This window comes from Mustela nigripes, chromosome 4 (assembly GCF_022355385.1).
Source record: "Mustela nigripes isolate SB6536 chromosome 4, MUSNIG.SB6536, whole genome shotgun sequence".
NCBI classification, from domain to species: Eukaryota; Metazoa; Chordata; class Mammalia; order Carnivora; family Mustelidae; genus Mustela; species Mustela nigripes.
The window spans coordinates 166,901,961-166,922,234 of NC_081560.1; the positions used below are offsets into that span (position 1 = coordinate 166,901,961).

At 46.1% G+C, this 20,274-nt stretch overlaps 1 protein-coding gene across 1 annotated transcript in view; it reads left to right on the forward strand.

The window, feature by feature from the left end:
• Positions 1-2,072: 2,072 nt before the first annotated feature.
• Positions 2,073-20,274, forward strand: part of NEURL1 (neuralized E3 ubiquitin protein ligase 1) — a 78,800-nt gene continuing 60,598 nt past the window's right edge. The window contains exon 1 of the mRNA XM_059398490.1: positions 2,073-2,249. Within this exon, the coding sequence (XP_059254473.1) occupies positions 2,165-2,249 (85 nt within the window). The 5' untranslated portion in view covers positions 2,073-2,164. The remainder of the gene's footprint in view (positions 2,250-20,274) is intronic.

Below are 20,274 nucleotides of genomic sequence, written 5' to 3' on the forward strand. Positions count from 1 at the left end.
GCTGACTGGGCACGTGATCTTGGGCATTTAAGAGTCTGGAGGCGGGGGTGGGGGCTGTCTTTCCCTTCAGACCCCACAAAGCAGCTGCCATGGATATTTCTAGCTTGCCTGGAGTCCCAGACATTTATGGATGTGATGCCTGTAATGGGTAGGGGTCAGGGGGCAGGAGATGGACGTAAAGAGCCTCACTTCCAGTGACTTCTTAGTGAAGTCCTGCTGGCAGCAGGCAGATTCATCCATTTCACAAGTATTTTCTGATAGTCTGTCATGTGCCAGGTACTCCCCTAGGGGTTTGGGACATCACGGTCAGCAGAGTTGACCTGCCCTCTAGCCTCACAGAGCTTATGTTCTAGTGGGGGAGGCAGAACATAAATAAGAGGGAAAGGCTACTTTCTTGCTAATCCCTCCCCCTCCCCCAAAGAACCCCCCAATAATGGTGTGGAAAGTGGCCGAGGTGGTGCAGGTTCTTTAGTTGGGGTGGACAGGGAAGGTCAGGAGGTGACATGTGAACTGTGTCTGAATAATGAGGAACCATCTCATGGAGTCCTGAGGGAAGAAGAACCTTCCCTAAGAGGACAGATGAGATGCTTGTTGTAAGTTCACACTGGATTCTGGATCAAAGTTGCTGAAGCCAGTTAGAGAATCAGAGGTGACCTAGAGGGGCAGGAAGTCCGATTGTTTGAGGGGATGGTGGCTCATCTTCTACCCCAGCAGACAGGGAGGAGGAGATAGCCTAGGACCATGTAGAAGGAGAATGGCTCCCTTACCCCTTCCTGCAGGCTTCCTGGGAGCAATACTGAGCTGGAGGATAAGAGAGTCATGCAAATAGGCAACTTGCTGAAGCCCCTTCCTCTAGGAAGACTTCTGTGATTGCTAAGCACTGCAGAGGCTCCGCTCCCCCCACCCCCCCAGTCTTACAGCTGTCAGAACGAATGGGTTCAGAGTTGGTGGTTCTCTCATGGTTTGTCCCTGAGATCTGTTCCCCCAGCTTGGCCAGCAACCCAGTCTCCTAGGTCCGGCCCCGTATTTACCCCAAGGCCCCCAGTGCGATGTGCGCAGAAACCCGATAGCTGGGCTTCTGGTCCTGAGCCCCTGCCCTAGCGCACCCGCAGATGTAACTGCGGGCCGAGGGTCAAGTGCTGGCGTCAAGTGAGGTCAAGTGAGGTTTCACCTCACTCATCGAATCAACCATTCACTCCTCAAAAAAAATATTTTTTTTCTTGAGCTTTGCCTGTGGGCCAGGCCTTGAGCGCTAGGGAGGCTGCGAAGTAGAGCTACTCGCCCTGCTCCTGGCCCCCAGGGAGCTCACCGTTCTCGCTCTTTCTCTGTTTTCGACACCAAGTCCCACCACCTGTGAGAGGAACGCGCCCAAGTCCCCGGGTCCCGGCATCTGCCTGGCCCCTCATCCCGGTCCGGGCCGGGTCCCCAGCGCCGCGGAGAACTTGTGGCAGCGGGAACGCGGCGCGCCCCGGGGACACATCCGGCTGGGCGGGCGCGCGCGTGTCACTAAGACGCTCATTCACCAGCGCAGCTGTCACCATAACAACCGGAGCCAGGGAATCCTGGCGACGGCGGCGGCCGGGGGGCGGGGGCGGCGGTCGCGGGAGGAAGCCGGCGGGGGCGGGAGCGCCCAGCACGCCCCGCGCGCCACAGAGCCCCGCTCCATGAGGACCCGCAGGCTGGAGGGCGCCACGCACGTCGCCGCAGCGGCCGTCCCCGCGGGCGGGGACCGAGCCCACCGCCGAGCCGCCGAGCGCTCGCGCCGGGAGCCCTGACTCTATGGCCCGGGGGGAGCTCGCCGGAGCCTCCGCGCCGCCCACCAGCAGCGGGAACCCGAGCGCCAGCCCGAGGAACGGGGGAGTCCCGGGCGCCACCACCGGCCCCGGCCCAGGGGCTCGCCCGCGGCTCCCGCCCCCGCCGCGGGGAATGGCAGGCAGGTAGCCGGCTCGCGCGAGGACCCCCACGGCGGGCAGGAGCCGCCGAGGACGGCGCGGCCCCGAGAGAGGGAGGAGAGCGGCGGCCCGCCCGCCCCCGGCCGCAGCCCCGGCAGGGCCCTCCCCCGGCGGCGCGCGCCGGCGCGCGCACACATTCGCACACCGTACCTCCGTTCCTGCCCGGCCTCTCCTGCCCCCCGCGAGCGCCGAACCCCCTGGGGCCGGATGCCATGGGTAACAACTTCTCCAGTATCCCCTCTCTGCCCCGAGGAAACCCGAGCCGGGCGCCGCGGGGCCACCCCCAAACCCTCAAAGGTAAGGAAGGCTCCGCCGGGCCGGGCGCAGCCTGAGGACTGGGGCGCAGGTGGAGGGGCAGGGAGACGTGGAGCGTGGAGCGGTGTAGTTGGGGAGGACGGGCAGGTGCCACCTGTTGTTCGTAATTGGAGACTCGAGGTGCTCATCTGGCCCTGGAGGTGGGCTCGGGGTAGGGGGCTGCTGATGCTGATGTTGAAAACCGGGAGGATGGCGTTCCGTGGGGTCTGCGCAGTTGTCCCTGCCAGCACTGGGAACGTCACTGGAGTTAACTCAGGCCATGATGCTAGGCTAACGTGTAGGCGTTGGGAAGGGCATTTGCCCATTGGGTAGGGGAGTGTGGCAGGATGCTCAGACCGGACAGCTGTGCTTTTCAAGGGCGGCATCTCTCTTTTTCATCTGCCCAGGGCTGGAGAGGTCATGCTGGAAGCACTAGTTGCATTTCCAATTGGATGATCTTAAAGATCCAGGACTGACTTACAGCAGCCTGGAAGAAGGGGCCAGAGCTGGTGGCCTCTGGAGTCTTCTGCAGCTGTTGACTTTTTGCATCCACTGACTCAGCTTGCTTTCTGGTTCCTCCAAGGGCCAGATGTCCAGTCAGAACCTTAGAAAGGAAAGGCTGGGGCCTTGAAAGAGGAACATTTACCAGGAATGTCTTTGCTGTCTAAATCCCCAGACCAACCCAGCACCCCCAGGGAAGCCCTAGGCCCAGTCCTCTCAGCCCTGCGGCTTCCAATGCTGTCTCTGACCTTTGTAAGACACACCCGGGTCCTCCCAGACCCCCAGACCCACTGATTCCCTTCAGAAAGCTGCTTTTCTGTCACCCTTAGAACCAGCTAGCATTCTGATGACTTGGGCATTCTGATGACTAAGAGACAGGAATGGAAGTGCTTGGTCTTTCACAAAGAACCACCCACTTCTTCAGCCCCTTGTGTTGTGAGGATAATAGTCATACCCCTTGACAAAGTGTTAAAGTTTACAAAGAACTTTCACAAACGCCTGAGCGTTTGGAAACTGTTCTGAGTGGTCAGCAAAACTAATCATACCCATTTTACAGTTGAGGAGAACCAATGCTTGTTTTAGGTTCCTGAAGCCAGTGAGAGGCAGAGCTAGGCTGCAGAGCTGTATCTTCTGACTTGGAATTCTGTCCTCTCTTTCGCTGGACAGTTAACTTTCCAGACTGCGAGAGAGGAGGGACAGGACCTCTGTTCTGCATTCTAACTCCAAACCTTTCAGAACTTCTGCTCTCACTGCGTTTGGGAAGATCAGTGGGTTTGTTGTGTCTTTCTGGAAATTAATATGGTGGTACATGTCAATCTTTTTAAAAGAACACATTCATTGGCCTTATGATCCTCCCCAGAAGAACTGATCCTAGCAAACTGGAGATCCAGGCAAATATTTATGCATCAGGCTAAGATGTTCATGGTAGTGTTATTTATACTAGGAAAATGCCCTATAATCATGGTACATCCTCTTGGTGGAGTATTTTGCAATCTTTAAAATTTGTATTTTTGAAGAATATTTGATGCCTTGGGAAAATGTTCAGTGCAACATAATTAATGGTGGTTGAAAAATGAGGATACAAAGTTGTATAGGCTGTGAGATCCAAGTTTTGTTAAGAAAATATGAATACAAAAGAAAAAGAAAGTTACCAGAAAGTTAACAATAGTTTTTCTTTCGGTAATGGGATCATGTAAGATTTTTTCTTTTCTTTTTTATACTTCACTCTTCTTAAAAATTTCTATAATAAGCAAGTATTTTTTTTATCATCAGAAATAAGCTGTAAGTATTAACATGTATAAAGACTATTTCAGAGTATTGGAAAGACTCCTAATGTTGGAAGAACCAGTGGACATTCTCTCGTGCATTGTCATCCCTCGCAAGCGAGAAGAAGGAAGGGAAGGGAGAGTGATTTGCCCACTTAGTGCATTAGGTGGCTAAGTCAGGCTGAACCCTTCGAGGATAGGGTAGCTGGGCCAATGAGTTGACTTGGGGTTTAATTGCTCACAAACTGCCCCAAGAAGGCAGGCCTGCTCCATCCTTGACCCTAGGGAAGCCCAGAAAATGCTTTAGTAATTGCATCCCTTTTTACCTGAAGTGTGGGATTGTGGGGATGTGAAGTCTCTGTGGCTTGGGTCTTCAGCAAGGGAGGAAAGGGGCGGGAAAAAGTCTGGGAGCCTCCCACTTCCCTGCCCCCACCCCAATTTTCTCCTCTGCCGACTTCTCACCTGTGTGGCCTGGGAAAACCCCCTTGTGCTGCCTCCCTGATTTACAGGGTTGAGTTTCTTCTTCCTGGGGACTACATGGTGGTGAAATTCTCCCCCTGCCTGTCTCCCTCCCTCTGCCCATCTCCCTTCAGGCTTTATTTACCAGAATCCACTCTCTTCTCCCTTCCCACACACCTAAAGGAGGTGGCCATGAAAATTTTGATTCTGCTCCTTCCAAGCCTGAGATGAAAGATTAGAGTGTGCCCATGACGGCCACCTATAGGTACCCTCTGTCCTTTGCCTGGGTTACACTGATCCTGACTTCTCCCCACCCTAATAAAGCCATCAGCTTTATTCTGTGATTGTTTTAGTGTCCATTCCAAATTCCCTTCTAACTGTATCAGTATTGACCTAGTAGTCTTCTCTGATGTATCAATGGTCATCCAGAATTCCATTCTAATTGTATTGGTGTTGACCTCAATACTGGCTGTGATTCTAAGCCTGGCCACCCAGACTTCTGTTCAGATTGCTTCTGTACTCACCCTGAATCTAGTTCTAATTCATATCAGTGTCTGTCTTAAAAATTTGCTGGGGGTGGGGAACTCTCGATTTTTTCTCTCCTTCTATAATTGCAATCTCTGTTGACTTCTCACCATTTTAATTAAAGCAACTGGAAGAGGTCTGGCATAATAGGGACCCTGGGACACACTGGAGATCTAAGATTGGTCTGGCTGTCAGGCTGACATGAAATGAGGCTTGTCTATTACCTTTCAGCTTATAGGTTTTGGTATTCTCCCTGGAGACACACTGACTTCACTGCTGGTGATTCCCACTGGAGTCTGAACAGTGTTGGTCTAGGAGGGTCCAGGGGAGAGATCCAAGGCATAGCTCTGGGCTTAGGACCAACAGACAGTTATGAGGAGTTGCTGTATGCCTGGACTAGAGGTGAGGTCTTCTGACATGCCTGAATATTCTCGGGCTGAAGAGCTATTTTGAAAAGGCAAGGCAGCTTTGAGCTGGTCATGGAAGGAACTGCAGAAATTTGATAGATGACAAGGGGTGCAGCAGGTGTGCTAGGGTATGGGGATGAGAAGGGGGAAGGGACATACAGCAGAGGCTTGGAGGTGGGAATCGGTAACTGTGTGTATATATTCTCAGTGAGGGGCACAGGGTAACTGGGGCAAGGGGCACTTGCTTCATGGAGACAAATACAGAGAATAAAGAACTTTCTCCTTTCCCAGCTCTCTCTGAGTGCCTGTCTGCTTATTGCTAAGTGTTGAGGGAAAGGTAACTGAAAACCTTGTGGAGGATTCTCCAGCCCCAGTGGTCACCTATAGATGAGGTTTGGATGGGCCACCTCCCATCATTTTTAAAATTGTAGTGAAATTTACATGAAATCCACCATTTTAACATTTTATTTATTTTTTATCTTATTTATTTTGGAAAGAGAGATAGAGAGGGAGGGAGAGAGAGTGAGAAGAAGGGACAGAGGGAGAGAATCCTCGAGCAGATTTCCTGCTGAGCATGGAACCCCACGTGAGTGTCAGTCCCATGATCCATGAGATCATGACCTGAGCCAAAACCTAGAGTCAGGCACTTAACCAACTGAGCCACCTAGGTGCTCTCTCATTTTAACATTTTAAACTGTACAGTCTAGTGACATTTAGTACATTCACAGTGTTGTCCAACCATCACCTCTATCAAGTTCCTGAATGTTTTCATCGCCTCAAAAGGAAAGCCTGTGCCCAGTAAGCAGTCACTCTCCATTACCTCCTCCCCTGAATCCTTGGCAAAGAATGTTGTCCAGGATCACTGGCCTAGGAAGTGGTGAAACTGGGACTTCTACACAGAACACCAGAGCCCATGGGGAAGAAACTTGGTCTTGGGGGAATTTTTGCACATTAGGCTTTCTTTTCCCTGACCCTCTGGGATGGGATGTGCTCACTTCCAAGATATGCACTTTGAGGGTCTGGCATCTGCTCTCAATCACAGAGGCCAACATGGAGGCCAGATAGGCAAGAGCAAGGGGGAGGAAGGGGTGAGAGAAGGAGGGCAGGAGCTGGGCACTGCCCAGGGGGTGCCAGGGATGCCTCTATCCTGATGTGCCAGATGCCTAGGCCTATTTCTTGTTGGTCTGTGACTCTCCCAAGGGCTAGAGGCTTGGGGGCTGCTTCTCACTGAACTGGTTGCTTTGGCAACCCTGGGCAGGATGCGAGTGGTCTCCTTGGTAACGCCTGGGAAACCTGCCTGTGGGGATGGAGGGAAGTGGACTGGCCAGCGGTCAAGCCGGGTGGCACAGGCAGAGCTGGGCTAGGCTGCTGAGCTCAGAGGCCTTTCGGGAGGGTCCCGCTTATGGAATAGCCTGGGTTGCCTGTTGGCCATTGCCCAGGAAGCCAGAATCCAGAGGCCCAGGGGAACTGGGGGCCAGCCTGGTGACACCAAAGGTTCCAATGCCCAGGAAGTGGGAGGAGATGGGGGTGAGAGTGGGAAGGGGGGAAGAATATAGCTTCTGATGACAGATCCAGCTACAGGGTTTATTAAAAGATGCTTATCAGAGGTCATTACCCAGATCCTGCTGTTTTGGGAAATGAACAGGTGCTGACGCCTGTGGGGGACCAGGCAGAGAGAAAAGAAGGTCTAGGAGAGGAAGGGAAGGAAATAGATAAGAGTCACTGGCAGGCAGGTGGGAGGCCTTGGCTTTCTCTCTGCTCTAACTGCAAATGGGGGGTAGGGCTGGGCTCTGGAACTGAGTTTCTCCTAGGGTAAGAGTTGGGGTTCCAGGGAATGCTCTGATGGGAAGGGCTCATTCTGTTGTTCAACAAATGCATACTAAGCATCGATGAAGGGCCAGGCACTCTTACAGGCATGAGAATACAGTGGTATACAAACTAGATGAGGGTTTGCTGCTGTGGCTGCCAGGAAGCTTCCCCTCCAGTGGAGAGGCAGATGGGAGGAAAAATGACAAATGCACAAAAATAAATCGGAATACGATAATAAGTATGAACATGCTGTGTGTTGGAGCCTCTTTATACCTATTACCTCACTTATTTTTTTTTTAAAGATTTTATTTATTATTTTAAAGAGAGAGCATGTGTGCATGCAAGTGGGGGGAGGGGAAGAGGCAGAGGGAGAGAGAGAATCCCAAGCGGACTCCACACTGAGCGTGGAGCCGGATGCAGGGCCCGATCCCATGACCCTAAGATCATGACCTGAGCCGAAATCAAGAGTTGGCTGCTCAGCCAACTAGCCACTCGGGCACTCCTTATCACGTGTAATTTTTAAAAACCTCCTTGTGAAGTATGATTATTAACCCCATTTATGGATGGATAAACCGAAGCTTAGAGGTTAAGCAACTTGCTCAAGGTCAAATGGCTGATAGGAGGTGGGGCTGGATTCTGGGCAAAATCCTTCTGATTTTGGACCCACTGCTCTTTCTCTTTTTGATACAGGCACACTTGGGGGATATTGTGGGTTGTGCTGCCAATCTCTGCAGTAAAGCGAATATTACAATAAAGCAAGTCAAATGAATTTTCTGGTTTCCTAGTGCATATGAAAGTTGTGTTTACACTATACTGTAGTTTATTAAGTGTGCAGTAGCACTCTGTCTAAAAAAACAGTGAACATACCTTAATTAAAAATACTTTATTGCTAAAAAGTGCTAACCATCACTTGAGCTTTCGGTCAGTTGTGTTCCTGCTGGTGGAGGGTCTTGCCTTGAGGTTGATGTTGATGGCTGCTGACTATTCAGTGTTGGCTGCCAAAGGTTGGGGGTGATTGTGGCTCGCTCTTTCTTTTTTTCTTTCTTTTTTAAGATTTTGTTTATTTGAGAGAGAACCTGAGTGGGGGGAGGAACAGAGGGAGAGAATTTTCAGTCAGATTCCTTGCTGAGCATGGAGTCAGACACAGGGCTTGATCCCATGACTGGGGAGATCTTGACCTGAAACCAAGAGTCAGATGCTTGACCAACTGAGCCAGCCAGATGCCGCTGTGGCAGGTTCTTAAAATATGATGACGAAGTTTGCTGCATCAATTAACTCTTCCTTTCAAGAATGATTTCTCTGTAACATGCATGCTCTTTGATAGCACAAGAGAACATTTTTCAAAATGGGAGTTAATCCTCTTGAACCCTGCCACTGCTTTATCCACTAAGTTTATGTAATATTCTAAATCCTTCATTGCTCTTTCAAAAATCTCTGCAGCATCTCAAGAAACCACTTTGTTTGTCCATAAGAAGTGGCTCCTCATCTGTTAAAGTTTTATCACAAGATGGCAGCCATTCAGCCCCATCTTCAGGCTCCACTTCTAATTCTAGTTTTCTTGCTGTTTCCACCCCATCTGCACTTACGTTCTCCACTGAAGTCTTGAACTTCTCAGAGGCATCCATGACGGCTGGCATCAGCTTGTTCAAAACTCCTGTTAATGCTGACATTTTGATCTCTTTCCATGAATCACAAATGTTCTTAATGGCATCTAGAATGGTGAATCCTTTCCAGAAGGTTTTCTGTTGACTTTGCCCAGATCCATCAGAGGAATCACTATCCAAGGCAGTTACAGCCTTATGAAATGCATTTCTTAAATAATAAGACTTGAAAGTCAAGATGACTCTGATCTATGGGTTGCAGAGTGGAGGTAGTGTCAGCAGGCATGAAAACAACATGAATCTCACCGTCTGTCTCTGTCAGAGCTCTACAGTGACCAGGTGCATTGTCAACAAACAGTAATATTTTGAAAGGAATCTTTTTTTTCTGAGCTGTAGTTCTCAACAGTGGACCTAAAATATTCAGTAAACCATGTGGTAAACAGATGTGCTGTCATCCACGCTTTCTTGTTCCTTTTATAGAGCATGGGCAGAATAGACTTAGCATAACTCCTAAGAGCCCTAGGATTTTCAGAATAGTCAAAGAGCATTGGCTTCAGCTTGAAGTTTCCAGCTGCATTAGTCCCTAACAAGAGAGTCAGCCTGTCCTTTGGAGCTTTGAAACCCAGCACTGACTTCTCCTCTCTAGCTATGCAAGTCCTAGATGGCATCTTCTCTACTGGAAGACTATTTCATCTGCATGGAAAATCTGCTGTTGAGTGCAGCCACCTTCCAGAATGATCTTAGCTGGATCTTCTGGATGCCTCGCTGTGGCTTCTACAGCAGCCCCTGCCACTTCCCCTTATACATTCATGCTGTGGTGACGGCTTCTTTCCTCAAGCCTCATGAACCCACCTCTGCTAGCTTCAGGCTTTTCTTCTCCAGCTTCCTCACCTACCTCAGCCTTCCCAGAGCTGAAGAGTTAGGGTCTTGCTCTGGCTGAGGCTTTGGCTTAAGAAGATGTTGTGGTTGGTTTGATCTTCTGTTCAGACCACCAAAGCTTTCTCCATATCCACCATCGGACTGCTTCGCTCTCGTATCATCCATGTGTTCACTGGAGGAGCACTTGTAATTTCCTTTAGGACCTTTTCTTTTGCATTCACAGCTTGGCTAACTGTTTGGCATAAGAGTCCTCACTTTCCCTATCTCCTACCTTCCTCACCAAGCTTAATCACTGTTTGCTTTTGATTTAAAGTGAGAAGTGCAAGGCTCTTGGGCTTGAACACTTAGAGGCCAATGCAGGGTCACCAACTGGCCTAATTTCCCCATTGTTGTTGGTGGAACAGTCAGAACACGTACAACATTTACCAGTTAAGTTTGCTACCTCATAGGGGAATAGTTTGCGGCAACCCTGAATGATAACTGATCAATAGTTGATCATATAATAAATATAATAATAATGCAGAAGTTTGAGATATTGCAAGAATTAACCAAAATGTGACCCAGAGACACGAAGTGAGCAAATACTGTTGGAAAACTGTGCCAGTGGACTGGCTGGATTCAGGGTTGCCACAAATCTTCAATTTGCAGGAAAACAAAAACCAAAAAACAAAAAAACCCCCAAATCTCAGTATCTGTAAAGTGCAGTGAAGTAGAGTACCATAAAATGAGGTATGCCTGTAACCTCTTTATTTAGAACAGCTTTAGATTTACAGGATTATTGCAAAATAGTATGGAGAGTTTCCAGATACCCCATGTCCAGTTTCCCCATTATTAACATTTTAGTATGGAAAATTTGTGACAAATAATGAGCCAATATCCACACACTGTTATTAACTACTGTCTATACTTTATTCGGATTTCCTTCGTTTTCCCAGTGTTCTTTTTCTGTACCAGGATCCCATCCAGGATACCCCATTATATTTTCAGGGCCCATCTTATATATGTAGTTGTCATGTTTTCTTAGACTCCGCTTGGTTTTGACAGTTTCTTACGCTTTTTTTGTTTTTGGTGACCTTGACAATTTTGAGGATAACTGGTTAAGTGTCTTGTGGACTGCCCCTTTCCTGGGATTTCTCTGATGTTCTTCTCGTGATTAGATTGCTATAAAGGTTTTGGAGAGCGAGACCATAGAGGTGAAGTGCCATTTCCATCACATATCAACAGTAAATGCAATCAGCATGATTTATTCCTGGTGATGTTGACCTTGATCACTTGGTTGAGGTAGTGCCTGTCTGATTTCTTCATTATGAAGTTAAAGTTATACTTTTCTCCCCCTTTCCATATTGCACTGTTGGGAAGAAAGTCCCCATGCACGGTCCTCACTTAAGGAATTGGAGTTACACTCCACTTCCCTGAGGCCCAAGCACTACTTCATTCTGTCAACTGTTTCTTTAGTCAGATCAGTTACATTTGGATAAGGGCGGTGAAAGAGAAGACTGTGGAGCTACTGGGGTGCACTTGACCTTGTTCTGGGATCTGGGAAGGTTTCTCTAGGGAAGTGATCTGAGGATGAGTCGGGGTGGGCTTTATGTTCCCAGAGGGTTGCTCCTGGCCTATTGGGTGTGGAGCTATTCATTTGGCACCCCTGACCCCTGCCTGTTCAATGCCATTGGCCACCTTAAATGTCATTGTGACATTAAAAAAAAAAAAAAAAGAAAAGAAAAGAAAAAGAAAAGAAAAAAGCTCTCCCAAGGTTTTCTTTTTTCTTCTCATTCCTGTGTAGTTAACATACAGTGTTACATTAGTTTCAGGTGTACAATATAATGATTCGACAATTCTATAATTACTTGGTGCTCATCAAGATAAGTGTATCTTAATCCCCTTCACCCACCTCCCCTCTGGTAACCATCTGTTCTCTCAAGAGCGCCCATGTATAAAAAAAAAAAAAGAAAGAAAGAAATATCTTCCATATTTTTAAAAGCTCTCCAAAGGAGGCGGTGCCAGCCCTAACTGAGAGCACGGAGCTGGGTGTGGAGAGCAGCAGGTCAGGCTGTTCCCGGCAGGGGGCCTGGCATAAGCCCCCATGCTTGAGGGCAGAGTTTAGAGTTGGCTCCTGTTAACTGTGGAGAGGGTGGGGAGTGATCCCAGGCTGATGTCATCCTGACCCCCTGGGCCAAAGAACTTTCAGCAGAAAATCATTAAGAGACCACTGCCTTGTCTCTCTTCTGTGGTCACGGACGCTGCCTGTGCCAGGCTGGGGCAGCAGCAGGAGAGGGGATCTTTTCTGGGATGCAGGAAAGGGCAAGGGAGGTATGTCTGCTGGCTTAACTGTGTGGTCTTCTTTGCCTCCATTGCCCTGGAATGCCAGCCTGGCTGCTGGGGAGGCTGGGCAGGGGACAACACCGCCAGAGGAGGTGTGGTCTTATGAATAGGGCGGTGGCAGGTCCACATGCTCCTGGCTTTCACCTTCGTTTCCCCCCCAGTGGCTCGCCCTCTTTCCACCCGGCAGGCAGCCGTTTAAAGGCAGCTCTGCTCCAGGGGATGGGTCAGCCTAGAGTGTGTCTGTCCCAGGGAGGGTGTCCATCCAGGTGCCTCTGAGAGAGAGAGGGTGTCCATCCAGGTGCCACTTAGCCTCGATCAGTGTGAATAAAAACGCAGGGAGCCTCCGGGTGACCTACTTGGTGTATTGGTGCCCTCTTGGCGCCCGACATGGCGCTGGGTATGGAGAACGGAGACGTGAATACTGGGCTTTGGGTCTGCCCTTGAGGTGCTCACAGCCCAGCCTTATTTAGTTCAGACATGTGTGGGTGTTCCCTTGAGTGCTGCGTCCCACCCAAGCTTTGAGGTCTTAGAGCTGGGAGGAGAGTCAGGTGAGCAGGGCAGGGCTGGCTCTGGGCTCTTAACTCCATCTCTACCAGCTGGGAAACCATCCATAATTGATATTGCCTCTGCCTGTCACAGGTGGCTCCTGCAGAGTGGGCAGACTCAGGGTGCTGACATCTGCGGGGTGACGTGCGTGCACCTGGCTTCTGGCCCCCGAGCCAGGGGCCTTGAGACCTGATCTAGCCAGGCTTTCTCAGGTGGCTCCTGGCTCTCAGCGTTCACACACAAACCATGAAAGGTGGCCATAAATCAGCCTGGACAGGCCAAGGTTGCTCTGGTTTTCCCAGAGTGAGATCAAAGCCCCAGACCCTCGCCCTGGGGCTTGGTACTTATTAAATTATTAAACTGTCAAGGAAGGGGAGAGCAGGAGGGACTGGATGGATGGCCATATAGTAAAACAGAATGCGGAAGAATGGGCTGAGAAATGAAGCCGCAGGCGGTGCATCTCTCTCTTCTAGACAAAGATTTCAAGACAAGGATTCCCAAGGAATCCGCTGGTGGTTTTACTTTAAATTTTTTGAGGAAGCTCCATAGTGTTTTCCAGAATTGCTGTACAATTTGCATTCTCACCAACAGTGTACAAGAGGTCCCTTTTCTTCATGTCCTCATGTCCTTATCTGTCTTTTTGATAAGAAACATCCTAACAGGTGTGAGGTGGTATCCCCTTGTGGTTTTGATTTGCAATTCCCTGATGACTAGTGATGTTGAATACCTTTTCATGTACCTCTTGGCCATTTGTATGTCTTCTTTGGAAAAATGACTCTTCAGGTCCTTTGTCCATTTTTAAATTGAGTTACTGTTATTATTTCCTTGCTTTTGAGTTGAAGAGTTCAGTATGTATTTTGGAGGTTAACCCCTTATCAGACATATGGTTTGCAGTATTTCCTCCCAGTCCTTAGGTGGCCTTTTTATTTTGTTGATTGTTTCCTTTGTTGTGCAGAAACTTTTTTGTTTGATATAGTCTTACTTGTTTATTTATTTATTTCTTTTATTGCCTGTGCTTTTGGGATCCTACCCAAAAAATCATTGTCAAGGCCAGTGTCAAGCTTTTTCCCATGTTTTCTTCCAGGAGTTTATAGTTTCAGGTCTTATGTTTAACTCTTTAATCCATTTTAGGTTGATTTTTGTATATGATGTAAGGTAAAGGCCTTTTAATTCTTTTAAGTGAGTTTAATTATTTTGTTTGTTGATACTCAGTTTTCCCAACACCATTTATCCTTTCCCCATTGTGTATTCTTGGCATCTTTGTTGAAAATTAGTTAACTGTATATGCATAGGTTTATTTCTGCATTATTTTATTCTATTAATCTATATATCTGCCAGTTGGCACTTATGCCAATACCATACTATTTTGATTACAATAGCTTTGTATTATAGCTTGAAATCAGGAAGTGCTTTGCCTCCATCTTTGTTCTTCTGACTCACAATTTAGCTATTCAGCATCTTTTGTGGTTCTTTTTTTTTTTTTTTTAAGATTTTATGATTTTATTTATTTGACAGACAGAGGTCACAAGTATGTGGAGAGGCAGGCAGAGAGAGAGGAGGAAGCAGGTTCCCTGCTGAGTAGAGCACCTGATGTAGGGCTCAATCCCAGGACCCTTAGATCATGACCTGAGCCGAAGGCAGAGGCTTAACCCACTGAGCCACCGGGTGCCCCTCTTTTGTGGTTCTATACAAATTTTGAGATTGTAACTTTCCATTTTTATAAAATATGCCGTTGGAATTTTGATAGGGATTACCTTCAATCTGTAGATTTCTTTGTGCATTATGGACATTTTAACAATATTAATTATTTCAATTCATGAAAATGGTATATCTTTGTGCTTATTTGTATCTTCTTCAATTTCTTTCATCAATGTTTTATATTTTTCAGTATATAGATTTTTCATCTCCCTGGTTAAATTTATCCCTGAGTATTTTATTATTTTTGATGTTATTGTAAATAGATTTGTTTTCTTCTTTTTTGGATAGTTTGTTGTTAGTGTATAGAAACACAATGGACTTTTGTATGCTGGTGTCATCTCCTGCAACTTTACTGAATTTATCAATCTAACAGTTTTTTGGTAGAGTCTTGAGATTTTTCAATACATAAGATAACATTATCTGCAAATAGAGACCGTTCTACCTCTTCCTTTCTGATTTGGATGCCTTTTATTTATTTATTTATTTTCTTGTCTAAGTGCCCTGGCTAGGACTTCCCGCACTGTTTAACATTTTAAAGTAGGCTCCACTCCCAGCATGGAATCCAACTTGCAGCTTGAACTCACCAACCTGAGATCAAGACCTGAGCTGAGATCAAGAGTCAGATGCTCAACTCACTGAGCCACCCAGGTGTCCTTCTGGCACTGTTTAAATACAAGTGGCAGGAGTGGGTCCCTTTGTCTTGTTCTTGATCTTAAAGAAAAAACTTTCAGCTTTTCACCATTGAGTAGGAGATTAGCTGTGAACTTGTCATGTATGGCCTTTATTATGTTGAGACATTTCATATATACTTAATTTGTTGAGTGTGACCGAAAGATGTTAATTTTGTAAAATGCTCTTTATGCGTCTGTTGAGATATCATGTGATATTTTATCTTTATTATATACATATTTGTTAATATGGTATATTATATTTATTAATTTACATATGTTGTACCATGCTTGCATCCTAGGGATAAATCCCACTTGATCATGGTGTAAGATCAAACATCAGTGTGCCAATATTTTGTTGAAGATTTTTGCATCTATGTTTGTTGGGATATTGGCCTGTAGTTTTCTTTTCTTGTAACATTCTTTTCTGATCTTGGTATTAGGGTAAAGCTGGCCTCATAAAATGACTTTGGAATGGTTCCTTTCTCCTCTTTTTTTTTTTTTTTTTGAGAGAGTTTGAGAAGGATTGATGTTAATTTTTGTGTAAATGTTTGATAGAATTCACCAGTGGAGCCGTGTGGTCCTGGACCTTTCTTTGTTGGGAGATTTAAGAATACGTTACCCAGCAAAGCTATCCTTTGGAATTGAATGAGAGATGCAGACATACCCAGACAAAAAAAAGCTGTAGTAGTTCATAGCCGCTAAACTTGCCTTATAAGAAATGCTAAAAGAGTTCTTCAGCTTGAAAAGAAAGAACACTAACTAGTAACATAAAAACATATGAAAGTATAAAATTCCCTGGTAAGTATAAAATTCCCAAATGTATGCCAGATTCAGGATATTCCAATATCCTAGTTGTGGTATATAAATTACTTACAACTCTAGTATAAAGGGTAAAGGACAAAAGAATTTTAAAAAGCTATAATTGCAATAATTGGCTACTGGATATACAATATAAAAAGATGTAAATTGTGACATCAAAAACATAAAATGGGGTGCCTGGGTGGCTCAGTTCTTAAGTGTCTGCCTTCAGCTTGGGTCATGATCCCCGGATCCTGGGATTGAGCCCCACTTTGGGCTCCCTGCTCAGCAGGGAGACTGCTTCTCCATCTCCCATTCCCCCTGTTTGTGTTCCCTCTCTCACTGTGTCTGTCTCTGTCAAATAAATAAATAAAATCTTTTAAAAAAAAAGTGTAAAATGGTTGGGAAGCAGTAAAAGTGTTGAGCTTTTTGTATGTGAACAAAGTTGAGTTGCTATCAGCTTAACATCGACTGTGATAAGATGTTGGCTTTTTGTTTTGTTTTTGAGAGAGAGAGTGTGTGTGGGTGCATGAGGGCAGGGAGGGGCAGAGGGAGAAAGAGAGAATCCCAGTCTCCATGCTGAGGCTCCACTTGGGGTTCCATCTCACGACTCTGAGATCATGATCTGAGCCGAAATCAAGAGTCAGCCCGAGCCACCCAGGTGCCCCAGACTGTGATAAGATGTTTTATGTAAACCCCATGGTAGCTACAAACCAAAAACCCATCGTAGGTATAAAAAAAGATAAAGAGAAAAGAATGAAAGCATACCACTATAGAAAATCATCAGATCACAAAGAAAGACAGGCAGAAAGGAGCAAAGGTTCTATAAAATACCCAGAAAACAATGGTCAAAGGTGGCAAGAGTAAATCCTTCTCTATGAACAATTACTTTAAGTATAAATAGTTTAAATTCTCCAGTTAAAAGACATGGAGTGGTTGGCTAGATAGAAAAACAAGACCCAATGAACTACCCAACTATAAGAGACTCACTTAGCTTCAAGGTTATCTCTAAGCTGAAAATAAAGGGATGGAAAAAGATATTCCGGGCAAATGGAAACCAAAGAAAGCAGGGTACTTCTACTTACAGGATAAAAAATAGACTAAGTAAAAGAAAGAGAAAAGGTCATTATATAATGATAAAGGGATCGACTCATCAAGAGGAAATAACTATAGTAAATATATACACACCTAACATCAGAGCACATAAGTATGTAAAGCAAATATTAACAGATCTGGAAGGGGAAATAGTAATACCATAATAAGAGGGGACTTTAGTTCTCCCCTTTTAACAATAGATAGATTATCCAGACAGAAAATTAACAAGAGGGCTCCTGGGTGGCTCAGTGGGTTAAACCTCTGTCTTCGGCTCCATTCATGATCTCAGGGTCCTGGGATTGAGCCCCTTACTGAGCTCTCTGCTCAGTGGGAAGCCTGCTTTCCTTCTTCTCTCTGCCTGTCTCTCTGCCTGCTTGTGATCTCTCTGTCAAATAAATAAGTAAATCTTAAAAACAAAAGAATCTCAATAAGAAAACAATGGACTGGAACTACACTTTAGACCAAATAGACCTAACAGACACATACAGAACATTCCATCAAACAGCGGCAAAATGCACATTCTTCTAAAGTGCACACAGAAAACTTTTTAGGATAGATCATATGCTATCCACAAAATAAGTCTTAACATATTGAAGAAGTATCTTTTCTAACCACAATTGTGTGAAACTAGAAATCAATTAGAAGAGGAAAGTTGGAAAGTTTACAAATTCTTGTAGACTGAACAACATAGTCCTGAATAACCAGTTGGTTAAAGAATAAATCCAAAAGGAAATTAAAAAAAAATCTTGAGACAAACAAAAATGGAAATACAACACACCAAAACTTACAGGATGCAAGAAAAGTAGTTCTACGAGGGAAGATTATAACAATAAATATTTATATTAAGAACAAAGAAAGATCCAAAAAGCCTAATTTAACACTTCAAGGAACTAGCAAAAGAATGAACTAAAGCCAAAGTTAGTAGAAGGAAGGAAATAACAAAGATCAGAGTAGAAATAATGAAAGAAATGAAATAAAGACTAGAATGATAACAGAAAGACCAACAAAAGTAAAACTTGTTTTTTTTGAAAAGACATAAAATTTACAAACTTTTCGCTAGATAAAGTAAAAAGAGAGAAGACTCAAATAAATGCAAAGGATCATAAGAGACTACTGTGAACAATGATATGCCAACAAGTTGGACAACCTAGAAGAAATGGATAAATTCATAGAAATATACAACCTACCAAAACTGAATCATGAAGAAGTAGAAAATTTCAGCACCCCAGTGTTTATAGCAGCAATGTCCATAGTAGCCAAACTACGGAAAGAGCCCAGATGTCCATCGACAGATAAATGGATAAAAAAAAGTTGTGGTATATATGTACAATGGAATATTACTCAGCCATCAAAAATTTGAAATCTTGCCATTTGCAGTGACATGGATAGAACTAGAAGGTATTATGCAAAGCAAAATAAGTCCATCAGAGAAGAAATTATCATATGATCTCACTTATATGTGGAATTTAAGAAACAAAACAGAGGATCGTAGGGGAAAGAAGGAAAAAAAAATAAAATAAGACAAAATCAGAGAGGGAAACAAACCACAAGAGACTCTTAAACATAGGAAACACACTGAGGGTTGCTGGAGGGGTGGGGTGGGGGATGGGGTAACCGGGTAATGGACATTAAGGAGGGCATGTGATATAATGAGCATTGGATATTATATAAGACTAAAGAATCAGTGAACTCTGTCACTGAAACTAATAGTACACTATATGTTAAATAATTGAATTTAAATTAAAAAAATAAAAATGAAAAAAATTCTGAACAGACCAATAATGAGTGAGGAAATCTCTTTCCAGGGCAGAGACAGCCTAGCTAGGCCTGAGAGGTGCAGAGGGGTTTTCCATCTCCTGGGCTGGGCTGGCAGATCCTCTGGGGTTGAGGAAACCAACTAGCCACTCAGCCCTTGGTATGGAGCCCAGAGCACAGAGGAAGTGGTGGGATGAGGCTGTGAGTGACCAGATTGCCACTCACATGGAAGTTTCTGCATCAGGGTGCTGCGCTCCTAGAAACTGAGGCTCTGGTTACATAAGATTCTTCTGGTTCCTTCACTGTAAAATCTGAAGGAAACTGTTTTAGAGAGTTTGGGTCTCCTTGTCTGGTCCCCAAGTTGAGGGTGTGTTGAAGAAACAAAATACAACAAGAACCTAGATCAGTTGTTGAGAAGAAAGTTTCCCAAGATTCAGGGCTTGCTCTGAAAGTGGGGGTTTACTGTCTAGTGCTAAGTTTCAGATCCTAGGGCATAAGGTTCTATTTTGGGGTAAAGTTGCCATTTCTGTAGACAGATTCTGCCTTGGTATTGAGGTGCCTGTTTTGGGGGTCTGATTTCCATGGTGGGGTGAGAGTTCCATTCCTGGAGGGAGTTTTCACCTCAGGGTCCTGGATTCTTGATTGTAGTTGAGCTTTGAGTCTTGGGGCCAAGACTTTGGTTCTCCATATTCTAGGAGCGCCATATTCTAGGATTGGGTTGAGGTTCTCTTCTTGGGCTTGGGGTTTGATTATCAGGCTGGAGGTCTTGTGCTCCAGGAGGAAGAGAAGAGCTAGAACCCCCTTTCACTTCTGGGGAAGACTTTCTGGGACCAGCAGCAGAGGAATGGGCCAGTAGACTCAGGAGCTAGTGGTCAGGAGGCCTGGGCTCTAGTCCTTGCCTGGGTGTGAGACGGAAGAGACATCACTTGTAAGCTTTAGGTCTCTGCTGGAAGCATGGCCGGGCAGTGGTGTTGACTCACAAAGCACCATCCAAGCTCTCTTGATCCTCCCAAAGTGACACTAATGGTGGGTCCGTAGGCACTAGTGGCCATTGCTCGGTAAGTCAAATCCGTGATGACAGTGCTCAAGTTGCCCTGGGCACTGTCAGCTTGGTCCAATTAGTGCCAATCGGATCTTAACTTGTGCTGAGGGGCCCTGGGGAGAGGGAGCACACTGAGTGGGATATGTTAAATCTGGGGCCCTGGGGCCTGGTGTGTGGCTCTGGCGGGTGGGAGCAGGGCTGGGTTGGGCCCACAGCTTCCCTCCTAGTGGGCCAGTTCTCACTTAGCCTAGGCAGTAGGTACAGACAGACCAGACACCATGATCTGAAGGAGCTTGGCTCTCTCCCTTGTGGTCTGCAGAGTAGAGGGACAGGGAGGCAGTGGGGATGGCTGTGTCTTCTGCCCCCAGCTGGGCTGGTGCACGCAGCTGAGAAACATCCGCTTCTATATTGGGCCACCGCCCTAATTCCCTTCCCTCATTTCCTTCTCCTGTTACTCCACTGGGGATGCTCTCAGAGAGCTGAAGTTGTTGGGAGAAATTATGTTTGTCTGGGTCTTCCAGCTTCGTGAGGCCCCCCCTGTCTCTTCCCTCCTGGATCTTGCTCCAGATCTCCTAGGGATTGCTGGGACAGGTGGTCTTGGCCCTATTTCCTGGAGAAGCAGACTGAGGTCTAGTTGGGTGGACATTTCCAGGGT